This window comes from Labrus bergylta, chromosome 4 (genome assembly GCF_963930695.1).
Source record: "Labrus bergylta chromosome 4, fLabBer1.1, whole genome shotgun sequence".
Taxonomy (NCBI): domain Eukaryota; kingdom Metazoa; phylum Chordata; class Actinopteri; order Labriformes; family Labridae; genus Labrus; species Labrus bergylta.
Genome location: NC_089198.1, coordinates 11202215 through 11223710, shown reverse-complemented (window position 1 = coordinate 11223710; position 21496 = coordinate 11202215). Strand labels below are relative to the sequence as shown.

General features: G+C 40.2%; 2 protein-coding genes across 3 annotated transcripts; one reads left to right on the top strand and one right to left on the bottom strand.

Moving 5' to 3' along the window:
* Nucleotides 1-6484: 6484 nt before the first annotated feature.
* Nucleotides 6485-14247, bottom strand: LOC114918633 (mucin-2-like). Its single transcript, XM_065953717.1, has 4 exons — nt 13939-14247; nt 13698-13847; nt 13495-13604; nt 6485-13196 (listed from the first exon to the last, which is right to left on the bottom strand). Exons 1-4 carry the CDS (start codon nt 14231-14233, stop codon nt 6612-6614), a joined length of 7140 nt encoding a protein of 2379 aa, XP_065809789.1. The 5' UTR covers nt 14234-14247; the 3' UTR covers nt 6485-6611.
* A 1394-nt stretch (nt 14248-15641) lies between these two features.
* LOC109976405 (E3 ubiquitin-protein ligase RNF31-like) lies at nt 15642-21147 on the top strand. Of its 2 annotated transcripts, XM_065953314.1 has the most exons (6): nt 15642-15884; nt 17005-17203; nt 18380-18526; nt 19046-19201; nt 20084-20140; nt 20700-21147. In XM_065953314.1, exons 2-6 carry the CDS (start codon nt 17006-17008, stop codon nt 20919-20921), a joined length of 780 nt encoding a protein of 259 aa, XP_065809386.1. In that variant the 5' UTR covers nt 15642-15884; nt 17005; the 3' UTR covers nt 20922-21147. The 2 variants fall into 2 exon arrangements, with proteins under 2 accessions (XP_065809386.1, XP_065809387.1); XM_065953315.1 differs by lacking the exon at nt 19046-19201 and having other exon boundaries at nt 20700-21146.
* Nucleotides 21148-21496: the final 349 nt, after the last annotated feature.

The following is a 21496-nucleotide window of genomic DNA, read 5'->3' as shown; positions in this document are numbered from 1 at the left end:
TTCCTTTCCTGCTTCTGCTACCGAGCACACTAAGCTGTCTCACTTGGAGGTTACGCCTCCTTGTGGAACAAATTGGAACCACACTCTAAATTAAAGTATTTCAATCATGGATAGTCACCACAAGATGGCAGCATTGCCTTAATTTTAGACGGGGTCTGTATCATGCATGAGAAATTTTGAACTACCTTGACTTGAGAGCGTTATTAGATGAGATGAGATGAGATTCAACTTTATTGTCATTACACATATACAAGTATAGAGTAACGAAATGAGGTTTGGCATCTCACCAGAAGTGCAAATAAGCAGAAAGTGCAAGAGTCTGTGCTATGTACAGTAATTACAAAATTTACAGATGTAGACTAAAAAAAGTGAATTATTAGGTATATCTGGATGGCTGGATTAATGGGATGCTATAAATATAAATAAATGCTATAAATAAATAATGCTACAAAATAGGTATTAGCCCCTCTTCCCGACATGATAGCATGTCATGTTTGGTACCAATGGATGCAGTATTTGTGCAGGTTCATTTGATCCCTGTATCCCCTCTAGCCTTACAGTTGAGCCCACGGCGCTGTCCGGAAAATAGTAACATTTATGTCAGCTGAGGGCACACTAACATTAGACTTGAGAGCCTCTTCTTGACATGATAGCATGTCATGTTTGGTACCAATGGATGCAGTATTTCGTGCTGTTTCATTTCATACCTGTATATTCCCTCTAGCTTTAAAATTGAGCCAACGACGCCATCCGGGAAAATAATAAGATTTATTTATTTTTATAAGTTTAGCTAGTTAGCCGTTAGCTAGCAAGAGTTACAGCCACTTCCTGTTTATGGCGATGTAAATTGTGGACTTCCTGGATTTTGAGCATGGGTGCAAGAGGGTTTATTGTAGGTGTTGTCAAGATGAATACGCATAGTAAAATTCAAAATAGTAGATTCAACGTGCTGCGGGGGCAGAATGTTTGAAATATTGTTGGGGGGCGCCATTGAGCCATGAAGCCACGCCCACTTACTTAAACGATATAAGATTTTTGACTTTCGTACCAGGACTATATGTATGAAGTTTCGGGTCTGTACGACTATGTTAAGCCCATGAAATAACTACTTCCTGTTTGATGTCGAACAACGCGTCCGTAAGGGAACAGCTTTTCACGCAGAACTTTGTAAAGGTCGTATGGTCAAGGTCTTTGGATGGTCAACAGCGATTTTAAGGGAGACACAAGTAACTGTGTAGCAATGGCTAGTGCAAAGGAAACAGTGCTCAGACGGAGTGACTGCCTGTTGTCAACAGGTGGCGCTGTGACTAATTAAAAAAAATCAATCATGGATTTGTTCAGGGCGGGCTCTTTGTCATGCATGAATTTTTTGGTGATGATTGAACACTGCATAGTAGAGTTACGCCACGGCCACGCCTTATTTCGAAACCTCATGAAAATACGGACTTTTTAGACATTAAAAAAATCATAGCGGACTTCCTGTTGACGCTCATTCAGAATTTGTACTAAAAAATGTTTCGGTGATTGTGACTGTGTCTGTATTTAACACCTTGGAAAGGAAGGTGTTAATGCAGGAGACCAGTGTTACACACAACATGCTGCTGTTATTGAAGTTAGGAGGAGACAGAGGCACAATCAAAGAAGACATAAAGATCGTGTTTTCCCCCACACATGTTAATATGTTTTAAATGTCATGCATTTATTTTTGATTTTGCTTCAATAATCGTTAACGAAGAGAAACACCAGGATTAAACTACAGGCTATTGTTGCCTTTTTATAGCCAAAGAAAACTGAACATTCACAGCCTCTGTATTCAAAAGAATTTCAACATTGATATTTCTTTCTTCCTATTTCCCTCTTTTCGCCAACATTATATTTTAAACTGGGGATTTCCTTTTTCTCGGGTCGCGTCTGTCCCCCAGCTCGCCCCCTCTGGTGCGCTCCTCTCCATAATGTGCTCGTCTCCTCCCTCTAAAGCTGCTGCTACTCTGTAGGACACTTTGATTGGGGCACCTCACCAATAAAATACTATTTTATATTTTATAAGCAGTTTGCCACCACACTGCACTTTTACTCTCCAAAGGCATATGAGTATGTGCGTGACAACTTTAACAAAGCTTTACCACACAGTCACACCATCCGCACAGCTGATCCAGGATTTACTGTAGCATCTTTTACAGCACTAAAAGGTCATGTACAGGCAAACAGAGAGAAGGGAAAAGAAACTTTTTGAGGAATTACAGCTAAAAAAGATTCTACTTTGCATACAGTACATCCTCTGATAAATAAAGTGAAGTACTTTGATTGCATTTCTGTGGTGTTTCTGTAGGTGACCGTGATGCAGCCAGGCTGAAGCAGCAGGTTGTGAAGGTGGACGCCATCATCTTGTCTTTGCAGTGCTGATTCTGAAGAGAACGCCTTCACATAGGACTCAAAGGTAAAATTATCTCTCATATGATTGGACTGTGTTATTGTAACCGCTATCGGCATCAAAGTAATTTTAGTAACAATTTATAATCCTTCTTAAAATGTAAGGAAGACTAGCAGAAGATTTTAACAGCCTCTATGGTTCTGCAAGAAGTTCATGTTTAAATTGTTCTTCTTTCTGTCTTCAAGGAAATCAGTGCCCAAAGGAAACAGCAGTCCAGAGTCTGATTCCAGCTCCGGTGAGGTTCAGCACACAAATTGGCTGTCTGATTATATGAGAATGTTTAACATTAGTTTAATTCATCAGGCTGGCCCATGTGATGACAGTTTAAAATAATCTTCAATAGAAAGTGGCAGGAACACTTTTGTCTTAAAACATAAATTCATAAAGCTGATCATATTATTGAATTCATCATGTCTTAATATATATTTTGTTTTTCCTCTTTAATAGTTCTCCTGTCTTTAAAGTAAACTTTAGAAGCTGAAGTTTAGCAGAACCTGAGGACAGATCTGATTTCAGGTCTGAGGCATAAACATCACAGTAAAATTCATTATACTTTACATTTAACTCTGTGATTGTTTTTCTTTATTACAGAAGATGCTCTCAGATTCAGATCCATCAGCAACCCCTGACAACATGGAGGACTCGTCCCCTGAGCGTTTCCTGTCCTCTCTCGATGGTCTTCTTCTCTTCAGTTATTAACTCTTGAAAACAGCAGCACAAAATGCCAGACTGTTTGACAAGTGTGTGATTGAATAAATTGAAATGGAATCTCATGCGTATCTTGCTATGCTTATTGGCTTTAAATGTTTAATATTAAATACATTTGAAGGCCATTTATCTCAGACGAGGCCGGCTGTGACAAGCTGAGCTCGTCTGTTAGCTTTGCTGTTGTCTTAGCTGTTGTTGGTCAAGAAGAAATTAATGTCAGTTCAAGGCCTTTTCAAATGTGAGCTATAAACTTAACTGCTAAATTATTTTACTGTGACCAACAGTTTGTTGTACTCCAGTTAATCAGAGACAGTCATATCAGATTTTTAAAAAGTTTATTTAACATTTTATGAAAAGAAATCTTCAATAAGCAACCCCTGGCTTCATTAACCATGTGGAAAATAAGTAAGGGAGACCATCAGGTCCAATTGCTGGGACATAGGAGAAAGTATAAAAAATAATTTAACAAAGGAATCCCAAGAAAAATCAAATAAAGTATAGAGATCCTGGATGATTGTTTGACTGTTAAAATATAATGGAAAAACAAATCCAACACAACCCTCCAGCATCTGGCCTTTCAAACACAGGGCAACATCATGTTAAGAAAAATAAATTAAATATTGACCTGGATCTCTGTGTTTTATCTGAGGATGACTATGGTAGCCTTCTCACTGTTCACTGTCACAAAGCTCCAGACTCTGTCCACCTTCTTCAGACGTCGATCAGCTCCTCTGGGTGATGGCAGAGAGGACTCTTCATCTGGGAGAGCTGCTGGTGTAAGGTCATTTCTACCACAGTGGATGAGCAGGGCATCTGGCACAGCTCTTAGTCCAAGCACAGGTGAAAAAAGGAGGAGGTTCCTTCAAACTAAGCGACCCCAGCCTGACCTCTGTAACAGGTGTGCAGACAAAGGTTGAAATGAGTCATTTTTAGGTTCAGTTGATTGTAAAATGGAAAAGAAAACATCACCTTTCTATTTAATATTTAGCTGGTGTATGACTCAGTGTGATTTTTATTTTTAGAAGACTGTATTGTTCACACTAGCTTGTTTTGACAATCCTCTTATGAAACTTAAATAAAAATCACAGGATATATAACTTTTAACAGATGATTTTAACTTACACTTCACCTCTGTGGAAGATGTCAGACCAGCTGCTTTTATCTCTAATTTGCCTAAATGAAGATACAAAAAACAATTGATTTACTGTTCAATTAAATATATTAGAAAAGCAGACTTGAATCACATTGCAGACTATCAGTTTCTAACAAAATACAACATATCTTAACACCTGTAGCCTACGGTCTGTGGTGCTAACCTATCTTAAATATAGCTTAAATATAGAACGACTTCGTTAAAAACAGAGGACCCAGCAGCCCACGTATTTTCAGTACTGATCAAAATAGCGGGATTTTTAAAAATACAGTGTGTTTAAATATTAGACTTTGAATACGGTGGTTTGTTGTACTTACACATTTCTTCATCGTAGACCGGCAGAACGCTTTCGACGTAGCTGGGCTGCGTAAGTCATCAGGGCAGTATGCTAAGTGGGCGGGGCGTGTTACCAGGGCTCCTGCCCTCGGACCCTACTGTGCAGACTCTGGCTCCAAATGACGTCAAAATCGCAAGATGGAAGCGCCCCTAAGCGGCGTATTTTGGCATCAAGAACGTTGAGTGGGAACAGCTACAGTGCACGCCCACTGGACAACACCTACAATAAACCCTCTTGCACCCATGCTCAATATCCAACAGGAAGTCCACAAATCCCATCGCCATGATGAGGAAGTGGCTGTAACTCTTGCTAGCTAACGGCTAACTAGCTAAACCATTATGTTACATGAGTCAACCAAGCAATTTCACAAAATTGCTCGCGTTAACAGTTTACCAGTTAGCTAGCAGTCATTTCGTTAGCTAGCTATCGCTAACGGTTAACTTGTTGTCTAATGTTAGTGTGCCCTCAGCTGACATAACTGTTACTATTTTCTGGACGGCGTTGCAGGCTCAATTTTAAAGCTAGAGGGGATATACAGGTATCAAATGACCCTGCACAAAATACTGCATCCATTGGTACCAAACATGACATGTCGGGGGCTAAGAAGGGCTAATAACGCTCTCAAATCAAGGTAGTTCAAAATTTCTCATGCATGATACAGAGCCTGTCTAAAATTAAGGAAATGCTGCCATCTTGTGGTGACTATCCATGATTGAAATATTTTAATTTAGAGTGGGGTTCCAATTTGTTCTACAAGGGGGTGTAACCGGGGGGTGATTTAGAAATAGATAAAAGTGACACGCATGCCAGACAGCAGTGGCTGCTTGTTCATGTTGCCCGATTGAATGAACAGCTTTGTGATTTAATTTGTCCAAATTGTGCTGGGTCAGGTCTGAAAATAGATATAGATCCACAGAATCATGGGTTCTGTAGCAGTTTATTGCTCGAGTGCCATCTGCGCGAGAGTGACAAATACCGCAGGAGCGTGTACACATCTACACGACTTCAAGATGAGTCCAGGAAGGATGTCGCGTTTGATGTGAATGTGCGAATGGTCCTCTTGGCACATGAGTTAGGTCTGGGATATATGGCTCTCAGAAAAATCAGCAAGGTGTTGGGGATCCCTGCCCTTGTGATGAAGTGCTGTACCAGCACCTGTCCTGGTGCTGGTACAGTCTAATGGATAGAGTAACAACTCCATTTATTTACTAGGTGGGATATACATTAGAACTAAAATTAAATGGAAATACACATACAGTAAATACATTTTGGACTTGATTATGAAAATAGGCAATTGATACTCAAACTGGTGTTTTAATATTAAAGTCTGTGGAGTAGAAACATTCCAAGTTAAGAGGAACAGCAGTATAGACAAAGAACATGGAAATATATTTCAATAATTCAGGTAATTTTTTCCTTCATCAGCAAAACTGTTTCCTGAAGGATGTAAAGCAGGAAAGGTGTTATCATTTGTAGTAAGGGATGACAAAATGAGATAGTAGTGAGATGGAAGCTGACATATTTATAAGACCTGCTGATGGTAGCAATTAGTTTAAGCAAATATAAAGCACCACAGAGATTGATGTGTTCAGCTAAAGCACCTTTAGACAAACACAAGCTCTGAAAAAGTAAACTCCCCAACCTTCTGGATATGTTCAATCCCATGTCATTGACAACTGATGTGCAATGCAACTCAATATCCTAGTGAGCTTGTTCACAACTATTTTAGAAAATAAATTTGAGCCATGGTGCCACCATGTAGACATGTCTGAAATAGCCCTTTTAGGGTTTGAAAAGAATATAAAGTACATGCTCTCATTGACAGTTACAGGTCAAATAAACAGATGAGACAGTATCACTTGTTTGTTAAACCATTTATTAAAACACTTCACATTAACACTTGAGAGAGTATGTAGGGGATAGGGAGGTGGATATGGCAGGTACAGAAACTGAGGAACAGCAGCATGCAGATGACAGTGTCGTCAAGGCAAAGTAAATGGTGGAGGGGGCTCCGTTGTAGAGTATGTGGTAGGTGATGGAGGGGGCTCTGTTGTAGAGGGTGGGGTAGTAGTTAATGGCTCAAGCGGTGAATTGGTATGATAAAGAGAATAAATATATTTTTTAAGGTATTGTGCAGGCTGTTGAACTTGGGGTGGTTTAGTCGGTTTAGTGGGCTTGGTCGGTTTAGTGGGCTTAGTGGGCTTGGTCGGTTTAGTGGGCTTGGTCGGTTTAGTGGGCTTGGTCGGTTTAGTGGGCTTAGTGGGCTTGGTCGGTTTAGTGGGCTTAGTGGGCTTGGTCGGTTTAGTGGGCTTGGTCGGTTTAGTGGGCTTGGTCGGCTTGGTCGGTTTAGTGGGCTTGGTCGGTTTAGTGGGCTTAGTTTCAGTCGGTTTTGTCTTGGTTGGTTTAGTTTTAGTGGGCTTAGTCTTGGTTGGTTTAGTTTTAGTGGGCTTGGTTTTAGTCGGTTTTGTCTTGGTTGGTTTAGTTTTAGTGGGCTTAGTCTTGGTTGGTTTAGTTTCAGTCGGTTTTGTCTTGGTTGGTTTAGTTTTAGTGGGCTTAGTCTTGGTTGGTTTAGTTTTAGTGGGCTTAGTTTTAGTGGGCTTGGTTTTAGTCGGTTTTGTCTTGGTTGGTTTAGTTTTAGTGGGCTTAGTCTTGGTTGGTTTAGTTTTAGTGGGCTTAGTTTTAGTGGGCTTGGTTTTAGTCGGTTTTGTCTTGGTTGGTTTAGTTTTAGTGGGCTTAGTTTTAGTGGGCTTGGTTTTAGTCGGTTTTGTCTTGGTTGGTTTAGTTTTAGTGGGCTTAGTCTTGGTTGGTTTAGTTTTAGTGGGCTTGGTTTTAGTCGGTTTTGTCTTGGTTGGTTTAGTTTTAGTGGGCTTAGTCTTGGTTGGTTTAGTTTCAGTCGGTTTTGTCTTGGTTGGTTTAGTTTTAGTGGGCTTAGTCTTGGTTGGTTTAGTTTCAGTTGGTTTTGTCTTGGTTGGTTTAGTTTTAGTGGGCTTAGTCTTGGTTGGTTTAGTTTCAGTTGGTTTTGTCTTGGTTGGTTTAGTTTTAGTGGGCTTGGTTTTAGTCGGTTTTGTCTTGGTTGGTTTAGTTTTAGTGGGCTTAGTTTTAGTGGGCTTGGTTTTAGTCGGTTTTGTCTTGGTTGGTTTAGTTTTAGTGGGCTTAGTCTTGGTTGGTTTAGTTTTAGTGGGCTTGGTTTTAGTCGGTTTTGTCTTGGTTGGTTTAGTTTTAGTGGGCTTAGTCTTGGTTGGTTTAGTTTCAGTCGGTTTTGTCTTGGTTGGTTTAGTTTTAGTGGGCTTAGTCTTGGTTGGTTTAGTTTCAGTTGGTTTTGTCTTGGTTGGTTTAGTTTTAGTGGGCTTAGTCTTGGTTGGTTTAGTTTCAGTTGGTTTTGTCTTGGTTGGTTTAGTTTTAGTCGGTTTAGTTTTAGTGGGCTTAGTCTTGGTTGGTTTAGTTTCAGTTGGTTTTGTCTTGGTTGGTTTAGTTTTAGTCGGTTTAGTTTTAGTGGGCTTAGTCTTGGTTGGTTTAGTTTTAGTGGGCTTGGTTTCAGTTGGTTTTGTCTTGGTTGGTTTAGTTTTAGTGGGCTTAGTCTTGGTTGGTTTAGTTTTAGTGGGCTTGGTTTCAGTCGGTTTTGTCTTGGTTGGTTTAGTTTTAGTGGGCTTGGTTTCAGTCGGTTTTGTCTTGGTTGGTTTAGTTTTAGTGGGCTTGGTTTTAGTGGGCTTAGTCTTGGTTGGTTTAGTTTTAGTGGGCTTAGTTTCAGTGGGCTTAGTCTTGGTTGGTTTAGTTTTAGTGGGCTTAGTTTCAGTGGGCTTAGTCTTGGTGGGCTTGGTTTTAGTGGGCTTAGTCTTGGTTGGTTTAGTTTCAGTTGGTTTTGTCTTGGTTGGTTTAGTTTTAGTGGGCTTGGTTTTAGTCGGTTTTGTCTTGGTTGGTTTAGTTTTAGTGGGCTTAGTCTTGGTTGGTTTAGTTTCAGTTGGTTTTGTCTTGGTTGGTTTAGTTTTAGTGGGCTTAGTTTTAGTGGGCTTGGTTTTAGTCGGTTTTGTCTTGGTTGGTTTAGTTTTAGTGGGCTTAGTCTTGGTTGGTTTAGTTTTAGTGGGCTTGGTTTTAGTCGGTTTTGTCTTGGTTGGTTTAGTTTTAGTGGGCTTAGTCTTGGTTGGTTTAGTTTCAGTCGGTTTTGTCTTGGTTGGTTTAGTTTTAGTGGGCTTAGTCTTGGTTGGTTTAGTTTCAGTTGGTTTTGTCTTGGTTGGTTTAGTTTTAGTGGGCTTAGTCTTGGTTGGTTTAGTTTCAGTTGGTTTTGTCTTGGTTGGTTTAGTTTTAGTGGGCTTGGTTTTAGTCGGTTTTGTCTTGGTTGGTTTAGTTTTAGTGGGCTTAGTCTTGGTTGGTTTAGTTTCAGTTGGTTTTGTCTTGGTTGGTTTAGTTTTAGTCGGTTTAGTTTTAGTGGGCTTAGTCTTGGTTGGTTTAGTTTCAGTTGGTTTTGTCTTGGTTGGTTTAGTTTTAGTCGGTTTAGTTTTAGTGGGCTTAGTCTTGGTTGGTTTAGTTTTAGTGGGCTTGGTTTCAGTTGGTTTTGTCTTGGTTGGTTTAGTTTTAGTGGGCTTAGTCTTGGTTGGTTTAGTTTTAGTGGGCTTGGTTTCAGTCGGTTTTGTCTTGGTTGGTTTAGTTTTAGTGGGCTTGGTTTCAGTCGGTTTTGTCTTGGTTGGTTTAGTTTTAGTGGGCTTGGTTTTAGTGGGCTTAGTCTTGGTTGGTTTAGTTTTAGTGGGCTTAGTTTCAGTGGGCTTAGTCTTGGTTGGTTTAGTTTCAGTTGGTTTTGTCTTGGTTGGTTTAGTTTTAGTGGGCTTGGTTTTAGTCGGTTTTGTCTTGGTTGGTTTAGTTTTAGTGGGCTTAGTCTTGGTTGGTTTAGTTTCAGTTGGTTTTGTCTTGGTTGGTTTAGTTTCAGTGGGCTTAGTTTTAGTGGGCTTGGTTTCAGTTGGTTTTGTCTTGGTTGGTTTAGTTTTAGTGGGCTTAGTCTTGGTTGGTTTAGTTTTAGTGGGCTTGGTTTCAGTCGGTTTTGTCTTGGTTGGTTTAGTTTTAGTGGGCTTGGTTTTAGTGGGCTTAGTCTTGGTTGGTTTAGTTTCAGTTGGTTTTGTCTTGGTTGGTTTAGTTTTAGTGGGCTTAGTTTTAGTCGGTTTTGTCTTGGTTGGTTTAGTTTTAGTGGGCTTAGTCTTGGTTGGTTTAGTTTCAGTCGGTTTTGTCTTGGTTGGTTTAGTTTTAGTGGGCTTAGTCTTGGTCGGTTTAGTTTCAGTTGGTTTTGTCTTGGTTGGTTTAGTTTTAGTCGGTTTTGTCTTGGTTGGTTTAGTTTCAGTTGGTTTTGTCTTTGTTGGTTTAGTTTTAGTGGGCTTAGTCTTGGTTGGTTTAGTTTCAGTTGGTTTTGTCTTTGTTGGTTTAGTTTTAGTGGGCTTAGTCTTGGTTGGTTTAGTTTTAGTGGGCTTGGTTTCAGTCGGTTTTGTCTTTGTTGGTTTAGTTTTAGTGGGCTTGGTTTCAGTCGGTTTTGTTTTAGTGGGCTTGGTTTCAGTCGGTTTTGTCTTGGTTGGTTTAGTTTTAGTGGGCTTGGTTTTAGTGGGCTTAGTCTTGGTTGGTTTAGTTTTAGTGGGCTTAGTTTCAGTCGGTTTTGTCTTGGTTGGTTTAGTTTTAGTGGGCTTAGTTTCAGTTGGTTTTGTCTTGGTTGGCTTAGTTTTAGTGGGCTTAGTTTCAGTCGGTTTAGTTTTAGTTGGTTTTGTCTTGGTTGGTTTAGTTTTAGTGGGCTTGGTTTCAGTCGGTTTTGTCTTGGTTGGTTTAGTTTTAGTGGGCTTGGTTTCAGTCGGTTTTGTCTTGGTTGGTTTAGTTTTAGTGGGCTTAGTCTTGGTTGGTTTAGTTTCAGTTGGTTTTGTCTTGGTTGGTTTAGTTTTAGTGGGCTTAGTCTTGGTTGGTTTAGTTTTAGTGGGCTTAGTCTTGGTTGGTTTAGTTTCAGTTGGTTTTGTCTTGGTTGGTTTAGTTTTAGTGGGCTTAGTCTTGGTTGGTTTAGTTTTAGTGGGCTTAGTTTTAGTTGGTTTTGTCTTGGTTGGTTTAGTTTTAGTGGGCTCAGTCTTGGTTGGTTTAGTTTTAGTGGGCTTGGTTTCAGTCGGTTTTGTCTTGGTTGGTTTAGTTTTAGTCGGTTTAGTTTTAGTGGGCTTGGTTTCAGTCGGTTTTGTCTTGGTTGGCTTAGTTTTAGTGGGCTTAGTCTTGGTTGGCTTAGTTTTAGTGGGCTTGGTTTCAGTCGGTTTTGTCTTGGTTGGTTTAGTTTTAGTGGGCTTGGTTTCAGTCGGTTTTGTCTTGGTTGGCTTAGTTTTAGTGGGCTTGGTTTCAGTCGGTTTTGTCTTGGTTGGCTTAGTTTTAGTGGGCTTGGTTTCAGTCGGTTTTGTCTTGGTTGGTTTAGTTTTAGTGGGCTTGGTTTCAGTCGGTTTTGTCTTGGTTGGTTTAGTTTTAGTCGGTTTAGTTTTAGTGGGCTTAGTCTTGGTTGGTTTAGTTTTAGTGGGCTTAGTTTTAGTTGGTTTAGTTTTAGTCGGTTTAGTTTTAGTGGGCTTAGTCTTGGTTGGTTTAGTTTTAGTGGGCTTCGTTTCAGTCGGTTTTGTCTTGGTCGGTTTAGTTTTAGTCGGTTTAGTTTTAGTCGGTTTTGTCTTGGTTGGTTTAGTTTTAGTCGGTTTAGTTTTAGTGGGCTTGGTTTCAGTCGGTTTTGTCTTGGTTGGCTTAGTTTTAGTGGGCTTAGTCTTGGTTGGCTTAGTTTTAGTGGGCTTGGTTTCAGTCGGTTTTGTCTTGGTTGGTTTAGTTTTAGTCGGTTTAGTTTTAGTGGGCTTGGTTTCAGTCGGTTTTGTCTTGGTTGGCTTAGTTTTAGTGGGCTTGGTTTCAGTCGGTTTTGTCTTGGTTGGCTTAGTTTTAGTGGGCTTAGTCTTGGTTGGCTTAGTTTTAGTGGGCTTGGTTTCAGTCGGTTTTGTCTTGGTTGGTTTAGTTTTAGTGGGCTTGGTTTCAGTCGGTTTTGTCTTGGTTGGTTTAGTTTTAGTCGGTTTAGTTTTAGTGGGTTTGGTTTCAGTCGGTTTTGTCTTGGTTGGCTTAGTTTTAGTGGGCTTGGTTTCAGTCGGTTTTGTCTTGGTTGGTTTAGTTTTAGTGGGCTTGGTTTCAGTCGGTTTTGTCTTGGTTGGTTTAGTTTTAGTCGGTTTAGTTTTAGTGGGCTTAGTCTTGGTTGGTTTAGTTTTAGTGGGCTTAGTTTTAGTTGGTTTAGTTTTAGTCGGTTTAGTTTTAGTGGGCTTAGTCTTGGTTGGTTTAGTTTTAGTGGGCTTAGTTTCAGTCGGTTTTGTCTTGGTCGGTTCAGTTTTAGTGGGCTTAGTTTCAGTCGGTTTTGTCTTGGTCGGTTTAGTTTTAGTCGGTTTAGTTTTAGTGGGCTTGGTTTCAGTCGGTTTTGTCTTGGTTGGTTTAGTTTTAGTGGGCTTAGTTTTAGTTGGTTTAGTTTTAGTCGGTTTAGTTTTAGTGGGCTTAGTTTCAGTCGGTTTTGTCTTGGTTGGTTTAGTTTTAGTGGGCTTAGTTTTAGTCGGTTTTGTCTTGGTCGGTTTAGTTTTAGTGGGCTTAGTTTCAGTCGGTTTAGTTTTTGTCGGTTTAGTTTTAGTGGGCTTAGTTTCAGTCGGTTTAGTTTTAGTGGGCTTAGTCTTGGTTGGTTTAGTTTTAGTGGGCTTGGTTTTAGTCGGTTTTGTCTTGGTTGGCTTAGTTTTAGTCGGTTTTGTCTTGGTCGGTTTAGTTTTAGTGGGCTTAGTTTCAGTCGGTTTAGTTTTTGTCGGTTTAGTTTTAGTGGGCTTAGTTTCAGTCGGTTTAGTTTTAGTGGGCTTAGTCTTGGTTGGTTTAGTTTTAGTGGGCTTGGTTTTAGTCGGTTTTGTCTTGGTTGGCTTAGTTTTAGTCGGTTTTGTCTTGGTTGGTTTAGTTTTAGTCGGTTTAGTTTTAGTGGGCTTAGTCTTGGTTGGTTTAGTTTTAGTGGGCTTGGTTTCAGTTGGTTTTGTCTTCGTCGGTTTAGTTTTAGTGGGCTTAGTCTTAGTCGGGTCAGCAATAGTCGGTTTAGTTTTAGTGGGCTTGGTTTTAGTCGGTTTTGTCTTGGTTGGTTTAGTTTTAGTCGGTTTTGTCTTGGTCGGTTTAGTTTTAGTGGGCTTAGTTTCAGTCGGTTTAGTTTTTGTCGGTTTAGTTTTAGTGGGCTTAGTTTCAGTCGGTTTAGTTTTAGTGGGCTTAGTCTTGGTTGGTTTAGTTTTAGTGGGCTTGGTTTTAGTCGGTTTTGTCTTGGTTGGCTTAGTTTTAGTCGGTTTTGTCTTGGTTGGTTTAGTCGGTTTAGTTTTAGTGGGCTTAGTCTTGGTTGGTTTAGTTTTAGTGGGCTTAGTTTTAGTCGGTTTAGTTTTCGTCGGCTCAGTTTCAGTAGTAGTCACCAGAGGGTCACAAGGTGGGAAGAAGGGACAAGGAAACGTCAGGGATGGCACTGCCGTGACTGGCAGAGGGTAAAATGGACACAAGAGGTAGACTGGAACGCCTCGCCAGCGTATTAGGAGAATATAATACCCATCCTTCAGAGGAGAAAAAAAAAAAAGTCAAAATGTTAAGCAGACCACAGGGTTACACTAGGACTGGGTTTAGATTAACAGAATTATGATCAATTGATCTTCAAAAACACCCAAGAATAACCATTTACCAACTCATCAACATTTAACAGGTGGCTATACAGACACTAATCAGGTCCTTGATGCTTTATAGAAGATCAATTAATTATTAAAAAAATTGCAGATGTTATGAAACCAGCTGCTTTTAGAGTTATCATTTTCCCACCGTATACAACATTATACATTTCAGGAAAAAAAAAATTACCTCTTGAACCATGTTGCAGCCATCATAGGGGACCAACATAACAAGTGCAAGAGGGTTCCTTTGCATTGTGTAGCCACAGGTTGGTGGGATTTGGGACAGATGCGAGGTTCCTATTAGGACAAATTCTGAGTCAGAATGCAATCAAGAAATATGCCACACTTTATAATGAGTGCACAGCGGTAGCGAAATCCTATTTAAGTTACCTTTGTCCACTGTAAACTGTGAAGCACCTTGTCCCACTGCACTGAACTTCATTTGGTCCTCACTACACTGCAGGGAGGATGTCATACGCTTCCATGATGCATCTCCGCCATCGGAATCATTTGCATGTCCTTCAGGCCAGCCTGATTGGACTAATTAAATAACCATGTGATTTGAAGAGTCACCATAAAAAGAGTCAAAAAATTTAATATCATAATCATAAAGACTTAAAAATATATATACCTGGAGAGTCCGCTTGATAAGCAGCTTCAGCTTCAGCAGAAACTTTTGAGAAGGTTTTCTTAATTCCATCTATGACCTGAGAGTCGAGGCCAGACCCTGTCTCAAGGTCTCTCCCGAAAATAATTCTACCCTCCTGGACAGCTGCTGATTTGGCTGCATGAGGGTCATTTCGTCCTTCTCTTCTTTCTGTTTTCTTCAATCGGTAACAGTCAATGGTTTGCGCCAAATAACATGTAAAAATAACAGCTGCAGCCAAGTAACCAGCGCCACTTCTCCTTTTTCCTTTTCGCATCATTCTGTTGTGACTCCTGGAAATGGTAAGAACTGGAGATCAACTCTTTGCTGCGGCTATTTGAAGTGCAACAATTAGTGTTAGCGGTTCTGCAACAACCAATCAGAAGAAGCAGGGCAGGCTAGATTGCTTGCTTTTTAATTATGCCAAATCAGTTCCACCTGTGTAGTGTAGCTCTTTCAGAGGAAGTCAGTATTGCTTTTACCAGGAAGTTATGTGATAACCCAGTTTCATGAATTCATATAGGTCCTCAAATTAGCTTTTACACTCAAATGCAGAGAAATTGTCTTGTCTCTGTAACTTTGCTGAATGTTGCTTAAAGTGCTCATGAAGGATCATAATGATCATCTTTGTAGATAATATAACAAAGAGCACGGCCTAGACCTGCTCTTTTTTTAAAGCGTGTTCAGATAACATTTGTTATGAATTAGAGCTATACAGAATAAAGATGGAATAAAATGATTTTCATTAATTTATTATTATTCTCGAGATTTACAATAAAAATATATCAATTAAAATTCTAAGATTACTACAGAGGCCCTTAAGTCCCAAAAATGAAAACATATCATCTTCTGTTCGCAAGTTCTTATTTTATGGAAACAAATTATTATCATGTGTTCACAATATTATCTTGTGAAAAACAAGTTATTATGTAGCATGCACACACGAACTGTAGGAAGATATTAACTTGTGGCAACAATCGTCTTATGGACAAGATAATTGTGTTGTGGGTTCTCCTTTAAAAACAATAAAAAAACAATCTATTTTTAGACCTTTATATTCCAAAGAATTTCTTCTGTTTTCCTGTTTTACCAAACATATGTTTGAGACATGTGACCAATAAGTGTGTTGTTTTGCATGTAAAGAATAATTGTGTGTATCTGCATTATTTCCCCCACATATCTCCAGCAGCTGACATAATTATGTTCAAACTTGGACATCATGGATGATGCCCTAAAACATGAATCTTCCATGAATAGGTCTATTCCTGCCGAGGTGATCTTATGTCGAGGTAAATCTTTAAAGCTATGATATGATTTTACTTTTTCTCAGGTATATTTATGTTCAGCTCCTTCTTCAATTTCTCTTTAATATAACCTTTATCTTCAAAGATCTCTTCCTATTAAGCTATTTGGTAAATTTCTCCTATATGTCCTACATTTATTTCTGCATGTGATTAGTATGACGTTATAAAAATGATTATGCTTTTAATATCTAATTCAAGAGTCTTTGGAAAATAAGTTTAACATTTTAACATGCTTTTCGCTTTAATATATCTTTATTTTACATGTCTTTTACACAATAATGTTATTCTCATGGGCTATGTCATTTTTCACATTTTCATTTACAGAAAAGCACGGTGCCCTCAGTGATCCACGTGTGATGTCATCTGTGCTGTGTCCATGTTTTCCTCAGCAGGAGGAGAGAGTGTGATGATGAGGATGGTGTGTTTTAACGTTGTTTGCTGACATGACGGGTCCTGTAGATAATAACACACCTGCTGTAACCCTGACTACCCGACACCTTTACGGTCGTTATTGCTATTGCCGAGCGTAACATCGCAATGTGTCAGCCTGCAGCTCGGTGTGAATGAAAGGAGGGAGGAGCTGCTCTATAGATCCGGTTCTTTCTGCTGATCTCCTGTGGACCAAAGGTAAGACACTACAGCAGCTTCATGTAATCACTGAGTCGCAGCTGCACAGGTGGATGTGTAAGGTTGTCAAGCTTTATGAAACAGCTGCTGCACGGTTTGTTTCAGACATTTTTACGTGACTGCAGTTCATTTGACCTGCTGCTGAGTGAAGCGATGACAGCAGTGACAGATCATACCCTGATTTACTTATCTACATACAAAGCTCAGATTCATCTTCAATAAACTGAAAAACATGGTCCATTCACCTTTTGTGCCATCATATCCTGCATGTGAACAGGACTGCAGCTGCTCTCAGTGGGTGGGTGCAGGTTGGGAGGGATGGAGGATGCATAGTGTGCGTACAGTTTTTATATGCAAATTGAAATCCGTCTCATCTAATATAGACGCAGAGAAGGCTTCTCTGCATGGTACAACTTCACCGACTACCAAGGTGCATGGAGAATGAAAGGCTTGAAGATGTCAAAAAGCTCCAGCAACACATGATGTAGTATGAATATCATCTTTAGTAATATAATTAAAGTTAAAACATTTGATCTTCACACTACAAGTGTTGCCGTTGCTTTTTTACCTCTTCTTGTCTCCACATATGACTTTGATCCTGGCAGTAAGGGGAAGGATTCTCCTCTAGATATATATGTAATATGTTAACATCACTGAAGTGAAATGACAGAGAGGACTTTGCTGTTTTAAGAGATTGAAGCAGTGCACCATGTGCCAAAATTGTCGATTAAAAATGAATTACTTTAAGCAAATTGTTTCCAAAATGTTGACACATTCAATACCTCAAATAAACTATTTCAATAGCTCTTTGTTTTTTTTCTGCCTCAACGTCCCAATTCACGAAGCCCATTGTTTTGCTCCAGGTCCAAAGTTGTTGCTAACTTCAGGACTAATCTCCTTCACTTTTACCGTCCAGCAGCAAGTGAGACAAGGGGACCTGGTTTAAGTCTGGAGAAGTTGTCCTAACCTGTATTATTTACACACACAGCTTTAGGCTGCCCCAGTTCCTGACAACTCTGTAACTCATGCACAAAGTTTATTTTCACACACTCATTCTACTTCTACACACTTGAATAACAGAGTTACGCTAACACCTGGTATTGTGTGTGCGTGTGTGTAGAATGCCGTCCCTGTCGGAGGACCTGCAGGAGGTGCGGAGTCGGGCTGAAGTGTGTCTGTACTCTGGTGGCAGGGTGGTGGAGGTGCGAGCCGGGGTGATGGCTATGGCTAATCTGTCCTTACCCCCCTGCTCCAAATACCGGCACATCGCTGCAGAGACCATGGTTACAGAGAACAGCTTCGGCAGCAACAGGAAGGAGGCAAGACAACAACCCCCCCCACACACACACACACACACACACACACACACACACACACACACACCTGTATCTAAAAACACTGAGCCCCTCCAGGACACACACAAAAAAGGGATATATTGCAAGTTAGCAGCCTTTTTTTTAATGGTAAAATCACAACACACACCTTTTCTTACCAACAGACCTTTGTAGTAACTAAGCCATCCAGGAAGTGTGTTACCCTGATAGTTTAGATAACAAATCTAATTTTGACAACCTCAGAGCAGACAGAGCCTCTCACCCTCCCTCAGACTTTGGCATCCCACTTTGGGGGCCCAGACCGTAGGTGGGGCATCGATGGCTTAATCTCCACCTGGAAATATACTTACCTGTATAACATTCTTCTCAACAGACACAGAGGCTGGGTCGTTAAAGGTTGTTGGTAAATTTGGTAAATTTGTTTGGAACTTCATCCACATTATCCCAGTGGCACAGTGAAAGGTTTGCTCTGGGTTTAGTGAGAGGTCGTGGTCAAATGGCTCAGTGGCGCCCCCTAGAAAATTTGCACGTGCATGACCTATGGACATGTCGCTCTCATCTGCTGCTGAACATCATGCACTACACACTGGACCTACATTGCAGTGTTCAACTGAATTAGTATCAGTCTCTCTACAGTGCCTCACCTGTTACCATGATGAATGAGGAGTAGGGCTGGGAATCTTTCAGTGTCTCACGATTCAATTTCGATTCAAAACGATTCTGGACACACATCAAATAAATACTGTAGACCCGTCGTCCTCAGGAGATCGCTTGTTATGTGATTTAATGGTTCAATGGCTGCAGTCTAAATGAAAAAAAAAAAGCCCAAACTCTCCGCATTCAGGCGACCTAAATACATTTTCCTTTTGATTACAGAGAAATCAGATTGTAGATTATCCTTGCAATATGACATTTAAACACAGGAAACACATATAGTGTTTTAAATATATGTAAACAAATATATTTAAAGGATGTTTTTGAATTTAGATATCGTCAGTGTTATGATTTCTAGACCAATAACAAATACGATCTCTGTCTATGGATCTACAATAGAAACAATGGTTGCTGCTGCTGGATTAAAGCTTTGATGCAAATTTTAATCTCAGATTGAAGTCGAGCGTAGAGTTAGTAATTTGTGAACCGTTCTGTCTTCTTCTTCAGACCCTTGCTTCTCTCCAGAGACTGTCGACTGCTTTGAACATCCTGGAGAAGTACGGCTGTAACTTAACAAATCCCAACAGGCCGAAATACTGGAGGACGGTGAAACACAACAACCCAGTGTTCAGGGCCACCGTCGATGCGATTCAGGTAACTAAGACCTTTTAAATAAGAGGGCAGTGCTATATAGTAAATGCTGTGTGAAAAGGAACTACTCTAAGAACCACTGGAACCTAAAACAAAAGAACCAGAAGGAGATGATAGAGCCGATAGTTTTGTCGTTAGCTTCAGGCCTTCATGACATTTTCATAGCATGTAGAGCCCGACCGATTAATCTGCCAGCTGATATTATCGGCCGATATTACATATCAAGTAATATATTACTTATCTAAATCTCTCTCTACAATCAAACATCGATCTAAGAAAGATATCAGCAGATATATCGATATCAGATTTGTTTTTATCTCCACAACTTCGTTATCGGCCCAAAAAAATCCCAGTCAGTCTACCCAAAATCTTAATTCATTAGCCTTTCATTGTTGCTAATCCCTTGTTATGAATCTCTACGGCTTGTTTTTGATTGTGTCCAAAACAGTCCGAACTATCTCCTTTTCCTGTTTCTTGAGCACACATTGCTTCCTGGTTGTTTCCCCCCCCCCCCGCTCTCAGGGAGGACGAGCAGTGCTCTGTCTCTATGGTTACTCCAATCAGCAGGCCGATGGGCTCAGCTTCCCTGATGATGTCACAGACCCGGATGTGGGCAGAGTCGCTGCAGTGACCCTCGAAGTGATGAGTCTGAGGATCGAGCTAGAAATGCTTATTAAGGTGTGCACGTGTTGTTACATCTCCAAGAATATTAACTGCAAACATGTTATTGATATTTGATGAAATAAAGCTCCTGCATCTTCTGTTTGAAGAAGGGTGTAAGCATTTATAAAAAATCGTACATCTCTCCAGAGCTGAATAATACAAACAGAGCAACTGTAAGGTAGAAAAGATATCTAATATGCCCCCTCTCTGCAGGGATCATAGCAGAACTATAGTAGAACTATTTTTCCTAAAGTCGACTGAGTGTGGGAAGTTTTGTTGTTTCTTTTTTGCGCTCATTGATCCACATTCTCATGAAACTACTTGTCTTCTAGACGTGGAATAAGAATTTATTCTATGATAGGATTTGATCAATCCTCTTATTCACTCATTAAGTCTGCATTAATGTGACCTTATACCCATAATACACATGTTAAATCCAGCAGAAACACACTGACGGCACAGTGTGTGCGGATTCAACCACCAACAAACAAACAAATTAACGTCTTTTAACTTACCGCACAAGGATCGTTCCATTCCAGCCATACGGGGGTGTTTAATGTCTAATTTGACATTGAAACCATCAGTTGTGATAAAAGAAACGGTGTATTCACTTCTTCAATGTAACAAATCTCCTGTTTTGTAACCAGGAACCTTTACAGACAAAGTGATACTCTGTTGGTGCACGTGGTTGATTTGACAACTCATCATGATTCCTTCCAATCAGCAACAAGTTGTGTTTGTAGACTGCATGTCAAAGTCGGTTTCCCTTTATCGAGGCTTTTCTCCCCTCATGCAGCAGAAGCTCTGCATTATACCTCCATGAATTTGTTCTGCAGAGTTTCTGAAGGAGAACTGTCTGTCGCTCTGATGATAACCTGTGATTGGCTTTGCTTACAGGAGACTCACCCACACCCTGAGTTCTACGAGAGAATCATACCTACACTCAGACATAAGGTACCGCCCCTCACACCACAAATTCACCCCTCAGCCCTGCAGTTTTATTATTTATTTTATAAAAATGCAAAAACTGTTTGATGTAGTCAACAATGACTGACTCAGCTGCACTGACACTAGGCTGCTTAATTCATAATCATAATGACAGTTATTTTGATTGATATCACAATTATGGAACACAATTACTCATTTATATTTTTTAACATCTGCATCATTTGAACTTAAACACTCTTAACACTTTAAAGGTAACATATTATCCTCCTCTTTAAGCAGTTTGAATAAGTCTCAGAGCTCCCCAAAACATGTGTGAAGTTTCTTGTTCTAAATCCACTCTGATTCTGTATTTGATCATGTCTATAAACCCCTCTATTTCAGCCCTGCTCACACCAGGCTGTTCCTGTTTCTGTACCTTTAAATATGTAAATGAGCAGATGATGTCCAAGATCTGTGATGGGTTTTAAGAAATGTCGATCCGTAAACATCTCCTTGCTAAAAAGAAACAATTCCTGTTAAATCAGGCTCTTTAACTCAGCTCTCTCTCTCTCCTCTCTCCCATCAGGATGTCGGTCTGAACACTGACGCTGTGATCTTCCAGTCCTCCTCGTCTTCGGGACATTCAAAGGGTCAGACCAAGTCTCTGGCCTTCCCCCTCCACCATCACTCCTCCAGGAAGAGCAGCCACTCCCTGTCCTCCAACCATCCATTAGATGCTCCATGTGTTACAGAGCCTGACTATCTAAGTGGAACCACGAGGTCACCGAGCACCGGAGGAGCCTCATGATTTAAACCTTTATAAATGAGTTGAAGAGAAGCAAATTTAATTGAATTATCAAAATGTAAAGTTCACATTTTATGCAAAAAATAAAACATGGTAAAGGGTAATGTGTGCTTAAACAGTAAAATAAGATCAGGTAAAATAGATAAAATAAAATGAGGTAAAAATAAGATAAATAATATTACAGCAATAAATTCTAAATTGTGCAAAAGGTACAAAATGGTAAATAAAATAAAATAAAATTTAAAGAAAAAGTAAACTTGTGCAAATATGTGCAATGTGCAGTAAACTGAGTGTACTTTTGAATAGTTAACTTCAGAGTTATTAGTCCAGAGTTCTTGGTGGCAAACGGGAGGGGGTTTCAACGTCCAGTGTTCGTGGGGGCAGAGGGGAGGGAAGGAAGAGAGGGGAGAGAGTTAAGCTTCCTGACAGCTTGGTGGAAGAAGCTGTTTCCCAGTCTGGTGGAGCCAGCCCGCAGGCTGCGGTACCGTCTCCCCGATGGCAGGAGGCTGAAGAGGCTGTGTGAGGGGTGGGTGGGGTCACGCACAATGCTGGTTGCTTTGCAGGTGAGGCGGGTACCG

Bases quoted from the DNA above. Each gene is read 5' to 3' on its own strand.
- LOC114918633 (XM_065953717.1), bottom strand. From the start codon at position 14,233: ATGATGCGAAAAGGAAAAAGGAGAAGTGGCGCTGGTTACTTGGCTGCA. The intron at 13,605-13,697 runs GTAACTTAAATA...TTGTCCTAATAG, and splicing joins ACAGTTTACAGTGGACAAAG to GAACCTCGCATCTGTCCCAA. The intron at 13,197-13,494 runs GTAATTTTTTTT...TCTCCTCTGAAG, and splicing joins GCTGCAACATGGTTCAAGAG to GATGGGTATTATATTCTCCT.
- LOC109976405 (XM_065953314.1), top strand. From the start codon at position 17,006: ATGCCGTCCCTGTCGGAGGACCTGCAGGAGGTGCGGAGTCGGGCTGAA. The intron at 18,527-19,045 runs GTAACTAAGACC...CCCCGCTCTCAG, and splicing joins CCACCGTCGATGCGATTCAG to GGAGGACGAGCAGTGCTCTG. The intron at 20,141-20,699 runs GTACCGCCCCTC...CTCTCCCATCAG, and splicing joins TACCTACACTCAGACATAAG to GATGTCGGTCTGAACACTGA.